This window comes from Cyphomyrmex costatus, unplaced genomic scaffold, assembly GCF_001594065.2.
Source record: "Cyphomyrmex costatus isolate MS0001 unplaced genomic scaffold, Ccosl1.0 scaffold122, whole genome shotgun sequence".
NCBI classification, from domain to species: domain Eukaryota; kingdom Metazoa; phylum Arthropoda; class Insecta; order Hymenoptera; family Formicidae; genus Cyphomyrmex; species Cyphomyrmex costatus.
The window spans coordinates 1,024,713-1,040,747 of NW_017275196.1; the positions used below are offsets into that span (position 1 = coordinate 1,024,713).

Here is a 16,035-nt window from a genome sequence, read left to right on the forward strand (position 1 = left end):
TTTTTCTTTTTTCTGATAATTTTAACAATATCATCTGGAATGACCCATTATAGATATAACATGCTATTTTTTTTATTTAATAATTCACAAAATGTTTAAAAGAGGCCTTAATGTTGTGTAAAGAGAATTTTTTCATACCATAACGCGTAAAATACTTTCAATACAATAATTATGTTATGTAAATAAACTCGCGGTACATGGATACCATGTTACATGAAATGTTCCACAGCCACTATACAACGCTTTAATAGCGTATTTTGGATATTAATTGGAGTTGAAAATTTTGATATGAGAAGATCACGATAGTCTCTCGAGTTATAACGATCTCCACATTGATTAATTAATTCCACAGAATTTACACGCTCAGTCCCGTAACTAATTACATGCGGATCGATGCGTTATCTGTTATTCATTTTTTTCAACTCAAATATTAATTTTTATTAATTTTGCCTTTTAATTGCCAGGTATTATTTTAGCGTTTCACATTAGTCGTTTCACTTTGTATCAAAGCTCAGTTATCAATAATTGACGTAATTATAAATATGATTAATAATAATAATTTGTTTCTTTTTATAAATAAATTGTTAGCATTATATTTTGTATATTACGTGACTGTGAAATATTTACTAATATTCTTCTTAATTTGCCTGTGAAATATAAATTATTGAAAAAAATTCTGAATATATTGCTTTCTTGCGCCAGTTTATGTAATATTAAATTCTGTAGGGGTCAAGCACGAACCTCTCAAATTTTATTAAAAGCATATTTAGAAAAGGGGAGAGAAAAGAGAAAATAAAAAAAATCGCATCTAAATATTAATAGCTCCTCCATATTAAATGTGTGTGTGTGTATTTCTAAATATTAATTTATTTTTATTTTACGTAAATCTCCAAAAGTACTTGTATAAAAATACTTATGTCAACAAATACAAACTAAATTGTCAATCATACATTAACGGTAATAAAAGTGATAAGTTACATATAATGTACTTTGTATATTTGTATTCGCATATGAACAATCGCGATGGTTAACCACAAGTTAATCAGATAATGAGAAATCGAGTTTATAAAGAATAACCTCTTCTCAGAGTTGTTCCGCGCGCCGTCGATGCCTCCTCCTCCTCTTTTCAAGTTCTTTCGTTGCTTCAATATGGCACTCACACACTAGTTCGCGAAAACGTGATTAATTACGATCACATGTTGTGTTCAAAACTCCCGAAGCTAATTTCAATGGAAAGTAACACATAAAAAGAGCATGATCGCGCAAAATTGTCTGTTATACTTATGCGCAACAACTCACAAGTACGAGTCTCAAGTGATGAGTTTTCATCAATAAGCACTGACTTTATATTACGCAATTGACAAATATCAAGCGATGATTGATCGCAATTCATTAAACGTGGTCGCCATCTTTTCAATTTCCGGTCGGAGACTTCAGCTTTTTAAACGAATCTCCGGCTCTCTGGCAGTAGACGGAAAAACTTTACGGAGCAAAATAAAATCGTTTTAAATTTTTATAACTTTTATTATCACAAGCGCATCGATTTTCCTCCGGTTTTGAAAAACAAACTGACAAAAGGCTAGATCTGAAAGAAAGCATTACAAGAGAGAAAAAAGTAACCATTTTTACAGTACTAATCGATCTCTAGGAGAATGGTTTCCAGTGGAACATTAGTTGAAAGGTGATCCCAACGTTAATCAACTTCTTTCAAAGCCGAAAACTTAAAGAATGTCTGCAGTTTCGTTTTGACACTGATAAACGCTGCTGAGTAACAAGAAATAATTATATCTCATAGATATTATAGAACGAAAATCTGAAATAGTAATTTAATTCTCATTTTAGTCGCAATGATTTCTCTCTCTCTCTCTCTTTCACTTCCAATGAACAAATTATATAAGATACCTCTTTCAATTAATTCTTAGCACACACGATCGGGTCATTCGTATCCTGCGCATTTCTTTTCTTTGAAATGTAATACTAGGAACACCAAATAATTACAATTGTTCGAAATAGAACTGATGAGAACAAATCTGATTAAGAGAAATTCTATTTTTGGTCAAAGCGAATCTTATAGTGCTTAAATATTTCAGTGTGAATTTATATTATATATACATATTCAATTTTGTAAATCGCGCGTTGAAATCTTTTTCAATCCTGAAAATGCAATGAACAAAAGAATAATATCATATTATTAATATTTTTATACAAGATGCTTCATGCAAATTGACATTAATATTATTGGTAAATTGCTTATAACATTATTACCCTAATTTTGTTTACGATTACATTTCAAGACTGAAAAATATTTCGGCATGCAGTTTGCAGAATTAAATATGTATGTAAACACCGAACATTTAAGCACTGATATCCACTTTGAACAAAAATATAATTTCTCTTATTTAATTAAACTAAGTATAATTAGTCATAAGTGTTATAACATTTATATATAATTTATTGATACACAACTTTACAACTATTTTTTTTAATATTAAAGTAAGAATCACTTAATAATTTTTGTATATTTTGAAAATAATAAAAAAGTTAATCCCACCAACGATCCATCTGTTTACTCATCATCCGTCGAGAGCTCATTATAGTAGTTCGGTATTACTAATTGAATAATTACGTCTCCTAGCAATTGTCGCGATTGTGTTTTGTAGAGTACCATAATACGACGATACACAAACGGCTTACAACACTATCCACCCTTTCGTTCGACCTCGCAACGCGAATGACAATAAGAACCTCTTTCACCAACTCTGATTATCGCTAATCGATGGTTAGCTTCATCATCACGATTGCTAACGTGAGAACACAGTTTATCGGACGAGGTAGAAAGAAGAAGTTCTGATTCGTTGAACTGCTATTGGCACTTTTGCGAATTAATCGATTAACTGAACTAAAGCGATTGAGTTGTACGGTTACTTTGCATATACACGCAAAAACAAGCGTCGAACGGTGTTACCATGAAATATTTAATACGTTCCGTAAGATAAAGGTATGTCGAATATTCTCAAATCAATATTCATGAATGAGTTTATTATCGCACGTTGCACGCTTTGTTTCGCAAACCTGTTAGCGTCACTTAATTAAGTTATCGATTAATTTTCGGTAACGATTGAAAATTTTCATGGAAAAGAAAATTATATTATTTACACATAACAAACATTTACAATATATAACATTAAAACTTATTAATTAAATTATCATTATTAATCGAGTATTAATAGTAGTTATGCTTGAGAAAGAGAAAACTGAAAAATAATAATTACTAAAATAAAAATCAGTTGAATTAAAACAATAATTAATGTGTAATAAAAAAATAATTAGTAATATATAAATACAATTAAAGGTTCATATTTGTTTCACTAAAATATTTCATTTCAGAACAGTGAAAAATTGATAAAATTTTAGAGAGAGAGGAATGCAATATTGTGAGCGATTTTTCGCATCTATTAAATAACGTTTTATTTACGTTTCGCATAGATTTGTAAAAAAGGCAAACACGTGTTTAAAATAGCGACCTATCGGTTAATATAGATCGCGTTTTAACAAAAATGCAATTTTTCGTAGATTAGAGCCTGATACGTAGGTGACACCGTAATGTATTCTCGAAAAAAATTCGATACATTGGACCTGTGAATATCGTGCCACAGTTTTTTCACTGTGGATGAAGTTTTACGTGACTCAGCTAAAGACAGTACAGTGAAAAGGGATCATGAACGCTCAAAGTGCCAAGCGAACGAGTTTCATCGGACGTCACAGATTCCGCTGACAGAGCATGTGTCCAGCAGTTGCCACATGTTTGCGGGAGAACCGTGTTCGATCGTTCGGATACCTCTCTTGCACATAGGCGCGTTTACAACGAGAGAAAAGCGGCCACAGCGACCGTAAATCTGTAATTTTAGCACAAGCGACTGATGCGCAACGAACGTGTATATACGTGTGAGATCGCGGTGGACTATATTAATAAAACCACTGACAAATAGTAAATCAATATCAAAATCACTTCTAGGTTGATCTAACTGATAATTGAAAGCCGCACAATGCTTTGAATCTAATTTCTTTTTGTTAAATAATGTTTTTGTTAAATAAAATTTTTGTTATTTAACTAATCGCGTGTTATTATTATTTCGATGTTATTTAATTTATTGTTGTATTTAATTTATTTAAATAATACATTGCGTATTCCACCCGAATTACATAAACAGAAGAATAATTATAAACCTGTGTGAAGCTGGCCCCCCAATATTAAAAAATCGATCTTTTTCTTCATGCATTCGTTTGCTCATCGTTTGCTCACGAATGCTCAATTGGAATTTTCGTTTGCTCACCCTTAGTTCAAAAGATATACGAAAATTATGTTTTGGGGGTCAACTTCACACTAGCCTCCCAATAATAGGGGAGGCCGAGAGGCTAAATGTGGATTTACTCGAGCGTCGTGGGGACCTATTGGATTGTGAAGATTAGATGCTAAAAAGAAAAAAAGGTTATATGATGTATGCCGTTTCAGTGGTGGGGGGAGCGTGTACAGGCTTTCAAAAAAAACAGTGACAATGAAATACTCGAGCGTGTCAGATATTAATAGTGTAAGCGACCCATGTGTTTCTGATAACGGATAAATATTAATCTGACGGTTTACGTGGTGGGGTTAGCTGTTGGAAGGGGTCAAAAAAAGGGGGAAAAAAAAATTTCCTCGAGCGCGTCAGATTTTTGAAATGTACACTTTTCTACATGTAATTAACACACCATACCTTAATCTGACGCGCTCGAGTTTTCGAACGATCGATTTTTTTTATTTACTAATCCCCTGGACCCCCGGCTCTATATAGAGGTTTAATATTTGGTGGGGGTACTTATTAGGGTGCAAGCTTTCCCCCTTTATGTTATTCTGACGCGCTCGAGTAAATCCCAAAATCCCCGCTTGGCCTCCCCTACTACAATATTAAAAAATCGATTTTCTTCTTCATGCATTCGTTTGCTCACCCTTAGTTCAAAAGATTTGTGAGCAAACGAATGCATGGAGAAAAAAATCGATTTTTTAATTCGATACCGAAACTTAATTTTCTTCTATCTTTTGAACTAAGGGTGAGCAAACGAAAATTCCAACTGAGCATTCGTGAGCAAACGATGAGCAAACGAATGCATGAAGAAAAAAATTGACTTTTTAATTTGGGGGGCCAGTTTCACACGGGTGAATTATAAATATTTTACACACACACACTCACACACACACACACGCACATACACACACGCATCAGCATCAATTTATAAATAACTTTAATTTTCGCAAAATGAATTCTATTGACGTACTGCACAAAGGAATTATTAATATTTCTCTAAAGATATGTACAACAAATACAAAGAAATTAGCTTAATATTGATTACACAGCTATAGCCACCAGTCTGAAATTTTAATCAGCTCACTGAAGCTTATCGAACATGGGTGTTATTTTCTTTGTATATATTATATAATACAGGTGTAATAGCTATAAGTAATTTTAAATCTAATTCAATAGAGTATAGAGAGATTTAGTTATTTCTGTATGCGATCTGGAATAACAAAGCATAGAGATTTGATACTGATCGCGTTTTTACAAATAGCAATATCTTTTGATTTGTAGGTGACGAATTTCAGTATCCAACATCTGGCCACTCGTCCTGAGGGATATATAGATCAGAAGTAAGATGACCTTCCATTGGGATAAGCTCTCGCCAGCTGAATTCCAACAACTTCAGGACTTGGCAGCTTGTAAGTAGCAAAAGAAAGAAACAGAAAAGGAAGTGCTGAAACGTGTAAAATAATGCGGATAAATCACAACGGAGAGCTGGGCTTTCTTTCTTTTTCCTTTTGAATTTTTTTACAAGTCGTAAATCTTAAAGTCTGCGTTCCTGATGAAGTTTTAACCAACTTTGACTTATCTAGCACCGGCAAAATTTAACACGAACAACTTTATGTACACCTGGCTTAATTTTCACTTAATAGACGTTGCTATTAATTTGCGGACACTTAACGAAGATTAGTCTCTTAACTATTTATCAATATACAAACTGATTTCAAAGTTCTGAATAAGGAAGATTATTTGATATAAAGAACCGACTAAAATAAAAAGTTTCAAGAACTTGTTGTGTTGACAATAGAATTTTTATCGCAATTTTATTTCCATTTACGTTAAAATCAATGCATTACTTTGACATTTTTCTCAACAATTTCAAATTCGAATAGTTTTTGAGTGTATGCTCGATTAAGCGACCATTTATATCTACAGTGTTTTCCGAATGAATCAAATGGCGTAATTTTGTTTGCTCCGAATTGGATTGAATGTGCGATAATTTTACCCCGAATTTACTCATTGAATACAAATGAGCTTTTCGTGTTGCCTGTTGCGTTCTTTAAAAGTTTCATTGCGATGGAAGTAACAGAAGTTACGTGCGCTATCGGGTAACTATCGTCGCACGAATTAGATTATAGTCATGAGAAAGTAACTTATTTGAACAATGAAAGATAATATAACATTATTTGTTACCGTCAAAACGTAAATTAATACGTAAGAAAGTATACGTTGTAATAAAAAAATTCTGGCATTTTGTTAATGTTTTGTAACCGCATGTTTCTGAGAGAATAGAACGATATAATTTTTTTGATGCACATAATATAAATTTTCTGTTTTTGGTTGTTGTAAATTACCTGAGACTTTCGTGTGTCATAATAAATATTCTTAAATTATATATATGGTACCAACGGCACTATCTTTAATTATACAGATAGCACTTAACTCAATTAAATATAACTGAAACGAAGTGGTAATTGGCTCCGCTCAATTACGTAGAATGAAAGTCAACAACTGAAAGTTTGTTGAATGAAAGCTATTAAAAATACATCAAGATGGATATAAATACTATCACAAAAGAAAAATATCGAATAATCAGCAAATTTTTTATACGTCTTCGTTTGCTCTCTTCTATTACAAAGTATCGTGCAATTCGCTCATACTGCTTGAAATAAGTTTATGAAATACTTTGCATTGACTTTAATTAAAAATATTAGGTGCGTTAAGTCGGTTAAGTAGCTTGCAATATTTTCTTGAAAACATCGTAGACGTTTTCGCGGATATTACTTTGAGTAAAAACAATCGTGAGATTTTGAAAAATTCCCGATTAAAATGAATAATTAAAAGGCACACGTATATAAACCTGCTTGTTATATTATTATCTCGATGATATAACATGTAGATCTGAATGTTAAAATTTGTATAATTTTGCTGTATATTTCCGCGCGATTTAGCGACTGGCAGTAAATGCGTTTCGAATTTTCCGCGTATAAATGCCTCGATTACGAGCTTGATGACGTACAGGTGTTTCTACTGTCTAGTATTTTACATCCGGCTGACAGGAAGATGCGAGGCTGTAGCAACGCCTAGCTATGTCTTTCGAGAAGGAGCAACATGCGTAACGTTCGCGCAGAAAAGCTAATTCATCGAACAAGCACTGCACTTTGTCGTGTAAGCTGAATAAATTGCCGCTGTTCGTCAACAAATTTACTGGTATTACCGTAATATGGCTTTCATCCTGGTACATAATATTTTATTCAAAATAGAACATCGTGCAAAATGAAGGATTCCGTGTTAGAATTCGCAGTAAAAGGGATACGATTGAGCAAGATGAGCGAGATCAAGAAATTAATATAATTACAATTTAAAAATAATCGAACAAGTGTATGTCACATTTATCGTACGGAAAAAACGATTTTGCTAAAATAGGTATCTAAAAATTTAGTTAGATATAAATCTGAAATAAATTTTATGGCTATAAAAATAACTATGTAAGAACACTCAAGCTGGTTACTGAAATATCAAAACTTTTTAAAACTTATTGCTTATTATGCTTTTCGACACAATTATTTTAATAATCCAACTAATTTTCAGATCTGTATCTAATTAAATTTTTAAATACCTAACTTTTTAGCAAAATAATTCTTTGCGTATTTTAATTAGCATTAGCTAAATAAACATTTTCTTTCTCTCCTAAGTTAAACAATAACGTAAAAATAATTATAAATTAAATTATAAATAGACTGTACAAATTAAAGATTGTTTAACAAAAAAATCGATATTAAATTTAATTTAAAATTGTTTAAAATTATTGTTTAAACGTTTACTTTTTAAAATAGGATAAGTTCTTAAAATGATGATAAAATGTTCATCGTAATGAGTAGGTACAGCCTTTGAAAAAATTGCTTTGTCACAATGTTACAATCATTTGTGTGGATATTCTACTGTATAAAATAATTGTTCAATAATCATCGGCAGTTCTGCGTAACGAATAAATATCGAGGCGGAAACATGAATTTTAGCTGAGCACGTTAATTATCTGCCCGTTCGAATACGATCCATCGTGGCCGTCAATCGGTTCGAAAATAGTAGTCGCCCAAAAATATCCCGATCCGTTAAGTGCATTATGACGTCAGTGCGGGTAGATTAGGCCAATGGCCTCCTATTATTAGTCAATTTACCGTCGCTGTTTCTTCTGTAAACAGTTGACTTCGAGATGGTGGATCAATCTCCCTCTCTCTTCACTGTCTATCTATCAGAAACAAACTTGTGACACATTCGCTAACATGTCGTGCGCGAATCGTACAACCAGAAAAAAATTTCTCGCAAAATATTAATATATTTACAACTTCAATTTTTTTGATCCATTTGTTGGAATGATGAATTTATAAAGCCAAGACTAGAAGCATTTTGAATATTTAAAAAATTGTTAGTATTGTACGTCATATATGTCGACGATCAAATTTTTTTACTCGATAAAATTACTCTTTTTAATTCGCTTTTACGTTTATATGTATTGTTATGAAACATTTTATTAAATTTTCGACTAATATAAAATGTGTTATTGCTTAGATTTTTTTTTTTAAACTGACAATTATTCTTCCAATTAATATCATAGAATAGAATTTAATTGCGAGTGCAATAAATCATCGAACCCCCCGTTAATTGTTTCTCAGATTCCACGCGGAAGCTCCAGGATGTTCTGGCCGAATTTTGTGGGAGCAACACGACGTCAAGCGGCGTGCCGAAATATCATCCGGACGGAGTGAGTCATATAAAGATTGATCCATATTTTAGTCGTAACCGTCGATAGCGTAAGCATAAAAAATTTACGGACATATTTCCCGTCTAAAAAAAGATATCGTTTTAAAGATAGAGCGAAATTAAGGAGAATAGCTGTGTGTGTATCTTTTAAACATTAAAAATTGAAAATATCTTATGCAACGTTATTTTAGTTTTTCATCCGGCACTGTCGTGATACTCTATTCGGTAAATGTTATTTTTTCTAAAGTATACGTTTGATTTCATAGAAATTTCAGCAAGTTTTCTGTGTAAATCGATAGATGTGTAAAGGATTCTACCGAGCGCGAACACGATTTCGTTGCCGTCTCTCGTCTCAGGTGCACTTCAGCCTTTCTATAAAATGAAATTGAACGATCGGGATGTGCTCAAGAGTGCACTTGAGCGACAAATATCTACTTAACTTGGACGCAAGCTGTTTAAACAAGTTTTCAGGAAATGCGATATTTTACGGAAAGCCGCGACAGATACATCCACGATTTACGCAAATGATTAGTACTTTTAGCCATGGCAAGAACGAATTTGTAATTTTACGAGTACAAAATGTTAGTCGCAGCTGTTCGCCGATGAACAATTTTTTATCGTCGCATTAAAAGAGACTATCGTACCAGAGGAAACTTCTTATCGTTTTATCTGTTTTATATCGACTGAAGTACTGTCAGATCGTATAAGCTTACAGTTTATATTTTGAGTGAAAGCTATACAGAAACGACATAAAGTGATGGTATAATATGGTCCGCAGCGAGAAAGCATTTGTTCCGTAAAATCGTAAACTATTCCCGCAAGAGTAACATTCAAAACACGTACGATTCTCACGGACAGGTGGAAGTTACTGCGTGCTCGAGTTATACAAAAAGGATAGACGTATAAGAGAGTTCCGCATTCGACGACGCATTAATGATCCACTCGAATTTCTGCGATATGGTAGTCGCATGCGAAGTTATTCCTTGCACGAAAAGAGGCTTCCTACCGCAAGTAACACAAGAGTACGCATGAACGATTAATTTAAGATATATTTAATGAAAATTGTATTTAAAAAGCTAAAATCAACCAGAGTTGAATTCTTTCTTTTTTGTTTCCTCAGTATGTATATACATTTTAAATTTTTCCTTCGTAAACGTAGCTTTTTTTTTTCAACAATAAAAATATGATACGACAGTTCTTCGGAGTTCGCAAATCCGCGGATTTTCAAAGTTTTTCAGCGCGTGCAGCTTATAATGTGACCGCGCGCGAATTTGTCTCGCGGATTTCACGGCGGAACTAAAGTCATTCCTCCAACTTCGACACCCCGCGCGCTATTTCCTGACAGTGATCGTTTTACTTTTGCGTCATCGTGCGATGTATTGCTAAAACAATGTGTAACATTGGCGCAGCATATACGTCTATAAACGTAAACATGCGGGAACACGTTTAACTCTCCCGAGGAATATTAACTCCGAAACTAAAACAGATTGAAGTTGCTCGCTTTTTTTTTGTTACGAAGTACTCGCCGACACCGTGTTTACTGTTCGTCACAGTTTGTCGTAACACGCGTTGCATCGTGATGATATATCGATTAGGGCTTCTTTTATGTTGTATCTCTCTTGTGACTAATGGAGTAACTTTTTGCAAAAATTTCGCACCAAGTCTCATGCGAAAAGTTACGAGTCCTCTCATAAATATTCAAATGGCTAATGCGCAAGTTTTTTGAGAGTCATGATAATTTTACTAAATAATCTCATTCCTATACATTTTTATACGCTCGTTGGAACAGAATCAGAAATCAGAAGTCTCTTGTTAATATTCTCTTCGGATAATGAGAGTTATTACAGTTATTACGAGTATAACAAGACACACTTGCGTAAAAACGACTTGAACGTTTATTTTCGACTAAATTCCTGAATCGTTATAAAACCGTTTTGAATTACAACAAGAAGTCTAATTCATGATCCGACGGTAGTAATTTCATAGCACGTGCCAAGTTGAAATCCCTTTGAAGAGCGATCTAAATTACTTTCTTCTATGTCGCCGGCGTCTTTCTGCAAATTCCGACCACGCGACATTTTCAGACGGTGAGCAAATTTACTGCCCCGCCATCGACGGCGGTATAATCCACCGTTCTCGTGTAATATTCTCATATGAGCGACCAGTAAGAATTTCACGAGGCATTAGTCTTCGAGTAATTATTTTAAAATGGCAATAAATCTTGGGTTTCTAACAGGATCGTAAAAAATTGCGACACGAAAGTCGGTTGGATTTTATGCTGAACACTTGTCTAAAGTTTTGTGTTTTTCAAAACGAAAAAGAAAATGACTTGTATAACTTTAACGTATACACCGTAATAATGCCGCAAAAGCTTTCTCTTCGTTTTGTAGCGGTACGTGCTGTAGAGATTCCGCAAGACACCAACAGAACTTGTTCGTTGGTGGAAAGCACAGAAATTGCATTCTTACTAAGAGTGTCACAATGCTTACTGATCTTATTGCATACGTAGTAACAGTTAAAATCCATTAACGTGAAGCTGTTGTTGCGAGAAAGATTCCGTAAACTTTATTTACGCACACAGCCAACGATGCTATTCGCACAGGATCGAACATTATTCGTTTTATCGTATATACAGTGGTAGGAAAATATTGTCAACTTCGGTACGCGATTACGTGAGGCAATATTGGCAAATTTAATATGCTGTAATTTAATAAACTCTTCATTAACTTCCACAATAATAATTTGAATCTCACTTTTGAATCTTTCAAATATATACATTAATCTTCTTCCCATAACTTTTGTGTGTGTATTTTGTATTTTTAACTCTAATCGATATTCACTCTATATCTGAACTGGTATTCGCGGATCGAGTGTACTTTAAATTAATGTATCTTTACTTAAAGTTAACAAGATTGAACGATTTTTTTTTATTTTAAAAGACAAAATCCGAAAAATAAGATTATGCAACTTAAAATTATGTAAGATTATGAAAAAACATTTGTTACGAGTAATTTTTCATAACACAGTTGAAAAGAATGTTCGGGTCCGCTGGATACATGAATGTCAAGTAAGATTAAATACTTTGCTACATAAATAAAAAAGAGAACAAAACATGATTAAATAAAAACAACTAAAGACCAATTTTACGCTTAATCTTATATGCTTATGTTGTTGTGGATGTACCGTGAAATAAATTACACTTTGAGAATCTAAAATAGACCATTTTTATTGCCGCAATATTAACATGAGATACACCAATTCAATGACAAAGCCATTGAAATCAGACCGACCGATATTGTGTCAACATTTACAATCGGAATCCTTTGTGCAAGAGAACGCGAACTTCGTAACCCTCCGTGGGATGCGACAATCGACATCGAATGTTAAGAGGTTACGTCGGTTACGGTAGCAAGAGGTCCGGAAATTCCCTCGCGGACGCGGTCTTTTACCGTGAAGCGTAACCGGTGTCGAGAACTCATAATTGGAGATTCCACCGAGGGACAAGCGTACGTCAACGGCCCGATAAGAGGTCACATTCAACCACAAGTCTGTCACACGAAACGAGCGCTGCGACACTCGACTCTCTCAATTCTAGTTAGCCGAATTTGTGATTTGCTCGAACCAGATTTCTCTACGTAAATAAATTTAATCGTCTGAAAATCACGAAAGTTTCGTAATTATTTCATTAGAATTCGCGTCTCATGTAGATTATATATCTAAAAAAAGCAGTATCATATTTTTTTTTAGAAAAGAAACACTCTTGCACCAAATTAAAAAATTTAATTACTTAATTATTTAATTACTTATATAATTACAAAAAAGTAATTATTTTTGTGAAACCGTACTTATCTTCTGCGATTTATTTATACATTACCATATATATCGTATCTTTCATGTTTTATTCAATTGTTTTATCGTATCTTTCACATTTTATTTAAAAGTTTTACTTGTTAATTGTCCCGAAGCATCATTGCAAATAATACGAATAACACGGTCACCAAACAATAACGTTGAGGTTCGATAATTGCTAATTTAATTGAATAAATGTGTATATATATATATATTACTAACAGAAATATTCTTGCCCGATAGCGATAATAGTCAACAAAATGCCATATGTACAAAAGCGGAGACAAATAGCACGGCATTAAATCAATAAAATTGCGATGGATGAACAGAGTTGCTTGCGTTCGCTCGTTAGTGCAGGAAACACTGTTGAGATCTCATAACTGAATAGCCAAGAGGGAGTTCAGGTTTTGCGGCAATGGTCTAAATGATCACATTTAAGCCCTATTAACTGCAGAGTTTCGAAACACACTAATGTACCTATATTATCAATATTGCGCAATTCAAAGATACAGAGATTTAAATGATCTGCAAGAATTATTCATCAAAAGCTAGAGAATTTATTCTCTATATCAATTCTATAAGCAGATCAAAGTTATTCTCTGCCGATTATATTCAAGAAATATAGGATACATTAATATATAATTCCAATTCATAAAATTCAAAATATAAATTCAATTTATAATTTAATGATGCGGTAATGTAGCGGTAACAAGTTTTATAAACGGCTGTCGTCAAAGAAACTTACAGACTTGATAATTTCGATTTAAAGATTGAATCAAATCGAACGAGACCAAAGACTGTAACATCAGAAAGAAAATTCAAAAAGTACACTTGACGGTTTATTCGCGTTATCGACGTAAGCGGAATTTTTGAAACGAAAGAAAATAATCGAACGAATTAAATGATGATAAGAGAAGAAGGAAAAGAAAGAGAAAGAGAAAAAGAGAACCGATTACGTCCATCTAAAACGAGAATCTTGGAAGAATATTTAACTAGATCTGTAAGCAGAGATTATACCATTTGTAAGATGTCGATTGCTCATTTCACTAATTTTACGAGTTAAGGATTTAATACCAGTTAATAGTCTACGCAGGATATTTTTTCTGAAATCTTTTTCTGAAGCGATATAAATTTATATTTAATCATTTGGAAAATATAGTATTTCATAAATATAAAAAAAGAAGAAATGACACCAAAAAAATGTTTCGTTAGTATAAGACGCGTCGAATCGAATAAAACGAGCGATATTTCGGATGTGTTAAGTTAACACCCCAATTATAGTATACTCAGGAGTTCTGATTAGAGTTCCCACTTCCTTTTGACGAGACGAAGAGTTCCCTATAGTTAATAACAAGAGTTCCGCTTAATAAAAATTTTTTTTTAATTTTTTTTTAAATGGGGTGCTAACTTTTTATCGAATTTCGAAGTGGAGCTCTGAGCGGCTTAATAGCTTCAATTTACGATTGCCTAGAGTTTCTGGTATGTAAAAAAAATTTTCGAATATATTAAATTATTCTTCAAAATTGCTTTTTACGTATCAAGAACTCTAGGTATTCACAAAATAGTCCTGTTAAACTGATCAGAACTATGCGACCTTGAATGCTTTTTACGTATCAAGAACTCTAGGTATTCACAAAATAGTCCTGTTAAGCTGATCAGAACTATGCGACCTTGAATTTCGTTAAAAAGTTAGCACCTCATTTTTTAAAAATTATTAAAAAATGATTATTAAGCGCATATGTCATTAAAAATCATAGAAAACTCTTCGTATCGTCAAAAAGAAGCAGGAATTATCATCAGAACTATTGTATCTAAAAATTAATTTTTCAAAAATTTTCAATTTTTTTTTAATATTCGAAAATTTTTTTTACATACCAGGAACTCTAGGCAATCGTAAATTGAAGCTATTAAGCCGCTTACAGCTATTCCACTTCGAAATTCAATAAAAAGTTAGCACCCCATTTTAAAAAATTAAAAAAAATGTTTATTAAGCGGAAGTCTTGTTATTAACTATAGGGAACTCTTCGTCTCGTCAAAAGGAAGTGGGAACTCTAATCAGAACTCCTGAGTACTATAGTTGAGGTGCTAACTTAACACACCCTGATATTTCATATATTAAATGAAATAAAATTATTTCGATATTATGCATTATAATACATATGTAGATTTATTATGGATTTACTCGGATATATTTATATAAAATTATTCATAATTTCAATTCTCTGAATTTTGGTATGCGATATATAATATAACACTTTTTCTAAACTGTTCTTGAATTATGAATTAATATTTTTAAGAATAAAAATATCTTGTTTTAAATTTTTTCATATATTAATCTATAACCATTCTCGTATATGATTTTAATTATTTTTTCAGTGAACTTTTATATATCAAGTGCTATTAATAAGATATAAAAATATTTAAAATACGCAATTGAAATAAAATAGCAGGATAATTTTTCGTCGAATTTCTAGCGAAATTAAAAATGTCAAAATAAAAACTTATATTTGAAAATAATACGTAGCTAAATATATTCGTCCGATATGTGCAGCATTATATAAAATTCCGAAATATAATGTTATTTGTCATCATGCCGAGGATTATTAAAAATCGAGTATAAAAGCTTATTTATCACTCTATCCGCAAACCAAATTAGAAGGATTTGTCGTACTGTTGAATATTTCCAACCACACAAGTTATTATACGGCTTCACCGCTTTTGCAGAGAAATCCGCGAATAAAAATAGTTCGCTCGACGTGTATCAAAGCCTGACAGTTTAAATCGAGTGCATTGTTATGCACTTGAACCAGCGAATTAACTAAATACGTTCGATAAAAGCATCCTCTTAATTGAAATTCAATGCGAAATAGACGAAACAGATCATTACGAGAAATCGTTATTCTAATATAGCTTTCCGTGTTCAAGACGTCTTACTCGCAATTTCGTTGCGCAAAGAATAGTATCATTACGGAGCACATACTATTTCTATTTTATTTTCCTTTCCACATCTAGCTTCCTTTCTCTTATATCATCCTAAAATTTTTTAAATTTTTTTTGTACCACTTGCATTCTCTTTTTATTCGTGGCCGCC

At 32.7% G+C, this 16,035-nt stretch overlaps 1 protein-coding gene across 1 annotated transcript in view; it reads left to right on the forward strand.

The window, feature by feature from the left end:
• Positions 1-16,035, forward strand: part of Dgk (diacyl glycerol kinase 1) — a 101,716-nt gene that overhangs the window by 43,688 nt on the left and 41,993 nt on the right. The window contains exons 2-3 of the mRNA XM_018547626.1: positions 5,625-5,752; positions 9,008-9,096. Coding sequence (XP_018403128.1) covers positions 5,689-5,752; positions 9,008-9,096 — 153 coding nt within the window. The 5' untranslated portion in view covers positions 5,625-5,688. The remainder of the gene's footprint in view (positions 1-5,624; positions 5,753-9,007; positions 9,097-16,035) is intronic.